Genomic DNA, 4,978 nt, shown 5'->3' with positions numbered 1-4,978 from the left:
ACTGGCCACAACTGGCCACAACCTCGCGGTAACTTGCGCCAGCGGCCTACTATAAAATTCAAAGGTGTCGACATCTAAGCTCCTGACTGACACCAAAGATATATTTTTTGTATAGGGTGTCCCATGAGATCAGACAAACCATCTGGAACTCAATTTGCCTTCCACTGTTCATTGAGATTCCTAGCCTCGAATACAAGAACAGGATGCACCGAAGGAGATTGACAGGAAAGACAATCACACGGGGACAACCGGAAGAAACAACCACTCCGACAACTACTAGTGCCAGGCCGTCAGCAATAAGCCTGCAAGCTGCCCCAGGTGTGATTCGACAGCGCTCTCACCAGGTGTACGCGTTATCAGGCAAGCAAAAAGCCACCGTGTCTACTAGCCAAGCCCTGCCTCTATTTACTTCCCCTCGACCCTCACACGCTCACCATAGCATCCTATACCGCACCTTGCCCCTCAAAAAGCACACACTCACCATGACCCTAAAACCAGGCTTCACCATCGCCCCCGTCCCCGCAACCCGGGAGGCCGGGAAAACACTCGCGAAGATTGAAAGCTCCGCCATCGACAACGGGGCGGATGCTTCGTTCGCCAAACTCCTGTGGCCGAAGCAATCTACTGATACGAAGGATGAGAAGAAAAACGACGAGGAGGAGAAAGACGAAGACCCGTTTCACACAATCGACATGCTCAGCGACCCCGCGAACAAATACGCCTGGATCATCGAGTCGGCAACGGAGAACCCCGTAGCGTATGTCTGGTGGCAGCATGCCAAGGGGAAGACGGAGGAGGAGTGGGCGGCTACATATGCGAACCGGTATCGACCGGATTCGATGAACAAGGCGCTTATGGATGCGACTAGTGGTGTGAGGTTTTTGAAACGTGCGAAGCTGTTGAATACGCGGGAGACGCTGAGTATGTATCTGTCTTTCTTTCCTGGGTGTTGTCTTCTTGGGTGATGATGATGATGGTTGGCTTATGGTTGAGCGCGGTTTAGTTTTGAAGGAGCTCTATGTGCGGCCTGAGTTTCAGCGACAGGGGCTGGGGGGTGCGTTGGTGCAGTGGGGCATTGATGAGGCGGATCGTTTAGGGTTGCAAGCCTATACTGAGGCCTCGCCGGATGGGTATGGTTTGTATGTCAGGTTTGGGCTCGAGGAGGTCGATCGGGTGACGGTGGACTTGGAGCCATGGGGTGGGAACCCGGGGGAGTATAACTCGTATGCGCTGCTGTTGCGGCCTGCTAGGGTTGAGGCTGAGAGGAATTAGACTGAACCAGATGCCCTGGTCTGTTAGGAATCTTTGTAAAGTGTTCCCATATCATATAATTTGACTGGTCATTCTGCGGTTTAGTGATCAGCATATTAATTATGATGGTTGTTCGAACGTACCTTCGTGGATGAACAAATCTGTCCAATAATACATTCTATTACCAGCTGTTTGCGATACTATGCCATCAGCTGAATGCCAATTAAAGTTTTGCTTCTATCTCCGATGGAAGCCGGAAAGCAGGAACATTGCCAGTAACATGCCCTGTTTCCCATTTCTGGCATGTTGGGTGATCAGATCAAGACAAAACTGGGAAAGTGAATGCCATGAAGTCAGGGACCCACCCCATTACCTTGCGCGAGGAAATCGCTGCAGTGAATGTCAGAGGAGGCTCGCACTTCGGCCAAAGCTGAAAGTTGTTGTAATAATGTCAAGTGATGGTGATGACATGGACTGAGTATATATTCACTGTGAAAAACGATGTCCCACTCAGGCGAGGACGAATATATATTCTGAGCACAACACTATCAATCCATCTGACAGATATCGATCGGAGCACCACCCACGGAGAGAGCAATCCTCGTCTGCATGCAGATTGTACAACCGTCAAACCCGCACCAGAATGACAAGGACCAGGTATCGAAGACCGATCACCTCCAGTGCACCCGATGTGATCATCATCGGTGCCGGTCTTGGAGGCATCAGCGCTTTATACCATCTCCGCAAGCTTGGCCTCACCTGTCTAATAATTGAGAAAGGCAAAGACATCGGCGGTGTTTGGTACTGGAACTGCTATCCTGGGGCACGCACCGACTCCGGAATACCATCATATGAGCTGAACATCCCCGAGTGTTACGAGACATGGACTTGGAGCATCATGTTCCCTGGTCACCATGAGATGAGACGATTCATCGATCACTGCGACAAGCAAATTGGGATACGGAAGGATGTTTTGTTAGGGAAGATTATGGTCGGTGCTCACTTCGATATCGTGCACGGCAGGTGGGCGGTTGATCTGGATGATGGGTCCTCTCTCACAGGCAAGTACTTGGTCTGTGCTGTTGGAACGACATCGCAGCGATCTACGGCGATGGACAAGCAAGTCAAGCGGTTCCGTGGACGGGTCTATTTCCCTTGCGCCTGGCCGAAACACGAAGTCAGTCCGGAAGGACAAGACGTCGCAGTCGTAGGGACTGGGAATACTGCGGTCCAACTGGTCGAGGAGTGGGGACCACGGGCACGATCATTGACTGTTTACCAACGCACCTACAACACTGTCTTACCTGTACCTTCGCGACCCTCAGATGGGTTATGCCATTCCAATTCGATCAAAGAACGCAAGAGACTGATAGCTTCGCGGACGACCACGCCCTATGGAATGGCAGTCTGGGGGCCCCAAGACAAGGAAACATTCGCGGTATCCGACGAGAAACGCCAGAGTCACTTCCAGAAGATCTTCCAACAGGGCCTGGCCTTCCTGGTATGTGGGTACCGCGACCTAACGTTGAACCCCAAAGCCAATCGCGCTGCATACGACTTCTGGGCGAGCAAAACAAGACAGCAGATCCGGGATCCATGGGAGCGGGACATCCTCGCGCCCGCGGAACCGACCCATTTTTTCGGCGTCAAGCGGCCCGGCCTAGGCAGGGGCTATTACGAGCAGTTCAACAGAAAAAACGTGGATATCGTTGATCTGAGATCAAACGCGATTGCAACGGTCGTGGCCGATGGCATTGTCACGGCGGATGGCGCATTCCACCACCATGATATCGTCATCCCTGCCATAGGCTCCAAGAATGTACGCGAGAACCTGGTATCGTTAGGGATCAGGGACTTGGATGGCCATCCGCTGGGGGATCTCTGGGCTGATGGCCTGCGGACCTTCCTTGGTGTCATGCATCATGGACTCCCGAACATGTTCATGGTCTCGGGCCCCCAGTCCCCCGGTGAGCAGTCTAATGTGCCCACGTGCATCGATATCCAAGTGCGATGGATAGCGGATATGATCGACACAATTGAGAGAAAGGGGCTCATGGCCATCCAGCCAACATCGCGGTCGATGGAGACATGGAACGATAAGGTTTACGGTGTGTTCAAAAGGGACTTTTATTCCACAACTACATGTCGATACACTAGCGAGGGACAACCGATGTTCTACCAAGGGGGTATCCCTCAATATGTCAAGGAACTGAACGATGGAATGGCGGAATGGGCTAACTTTGAGGTGCTATGATCGTGCTGCGTTCTACTGGACACATGAGTGAGATTCAAAACACTGGGATGTTGTGTTATAACCGAGGGCAAAATCTGCATTTACTTTCGCATCGAGATTGTTTCTGGGGCCTCCAAGGTCTTTTCTTTCCAAAGATGAGCAATGAGATATGAGCCATAGTCGATGACAAATGCAGGATATCATCAGTACATGTCTCTGGATCGCTACCAACCAGCAGCGTATTTGGTTCCAAGGCAGCACATTACAAAGACATCACTAAGGCTATCTAGTGCAATCCCCAAAACCCAAACCCCCAATTATTCTGTCCAGCTGAGAATACAAACGCCCATGGCTGGCACATCTTATCATGTCAGCCCAGGATGCCGCAAGGACAATGCATCGGAAGACCGCTGCGGCAAAAGGGGAAATCCCCGCCCGAGTCTTCCCAGGGGTGAGAGGTGCCTCAACAACATATCCTTCGAGCCAACCAGAGGAGGGAGCGATATTAAATGAGCCCCATCCATTACTGCTGCCTCACGCTCCCTCCTACGTGATTCCTATCTGATATCAACTCACCGTCTACACGACGCGGCGAATTGCCCAGGAACATGTGGTCCGCCATCTCTTCCCCACTTCCACCCCCCTGGAAGTATGACCGGGGGTGTGGGTAAGACCTGCCATTGGAGGCAAATTACATTTCTTAAATAGGGGAATTGACTTTGGGACTAGTCCTTCGTCTATCGCCATCATGGAACGCCTGATTTGCGACTTGCTGTAACATCCAATGAAATCCAGGCCAAGGGTGCGATGGATAGTGTCTTTGGCGACCAGCACCTCCATGATAAGATGAGAAACATACACCGGCGCGATTTAGATGGAGCCGCGCCGGAGACTGCAACGCCTCCGCAGCAAAGTGACTGGGGTCGTGGTAGCTGTGGCAGTGGGAATGGAGATAGGGACTCCGCGGACAGCTGTCCGGCTATCCTTCCAGCAAGAATGCCATCAAATCCCCGGACAACCGGGTGCATAAAGTAAGGACACTTGCTTAAGCGCCTCGTGCAGCCTAGGTGGGGTGTGGCGACCAGTATAATCCCAGGGGTATAGCATTGTCACTGCGACTAGTCGTCTATAGACGAGTTGCTCCGCTCAGGTCCAGCCACCATCCTCCTGGGGATAATTTGAGGGGCCGGTAGACTCTTGAGGTTAGGGTACTGCTCGCCGTCCTTGTCTGGAGCACGAAGGACGGAGTCGAGCGTGAGACATTCTACAGATCGCGCACGGAAAACTCTTACTGGTCTGCTCGTTTGGTTTGATGTTCTCATTGGGTAGCGTTTTATGTAGGTGATAACTATTATCTATCTCAAATTCAAAACGAGTGGGCTGTCTATTTCGAGGGGGGGGTGCTTGCTCATTGCTGGATGCGATTGCGGAGTGTCATCAGACCCCCAATCCTTGAAAACAACCAAGCTTTCTGGTGCGAGGGGTAGGGACGTT

At 52.0% G+C, this 4,978-nt stretch overlaps 2 protein-coding genes across 2 annotated transcripts; both read left to right on the top strand.

The window, feature by feature from the left end:
• Positions 1-482: 482 nt before the first annotated feature.
• On the top strand, positions 483-1,272 carry BO70DRAFT_382215 (GNAT family N-acetyltransferase; the record flags this gene model as incomplete). The annotated part of the gene is made up of 2 exons (XM_025545524.1): positions 483-921; positions 1,004-1,272. 2 exons carry the CDS (start codon positions 483-485, stop codon positions 1,270-1,272), a joined length of 708 nt encoding a protein of 235 aa, XP_025396138.1.
• Positions 1,273-1,894: 622 nt separating this feature from the next.
• BO70DRAFT_355537 (flavin-containing monooxygenase) lies at positions 1,895-3,505 on the top strand (the record flags this gene model as incomplete). The annotated part of the gene is made up of 1 exon (XM_025541903.1): positions 1,895-3,505. The coding sequence occupies one exon, from the start codon at positions 1,895-1,897 to the stop codon at positions 3,503-3,505; it is 1,611 nt and encodes a 536-aa protein (XP_025396137.1).
• Positions 3,506-4,978: the final 1,473 nt, after the last annotated feature.

The sequence above is a fragment of the Aspergillus heteromorphus genome (assembly GCF_003184545.1).
Source record: "Aspergillus heteromorphus CBS 117.55 chromosome Unknown BO70scaffold_29, whole genome shotgun sequence".
Lineage (NCBI taxonomy): Eukaryota > Fungi > Ascomycota > Eurotiomycetes > Eurotiales > Aspergillaceae > Aspergillus > Aspergillus heteromorphus.
The sequence above is the reverse complement of the archived record's forward strand: the minus strand, read 5'-3'. Positions and strand labels throughout refer to the sequence as shown.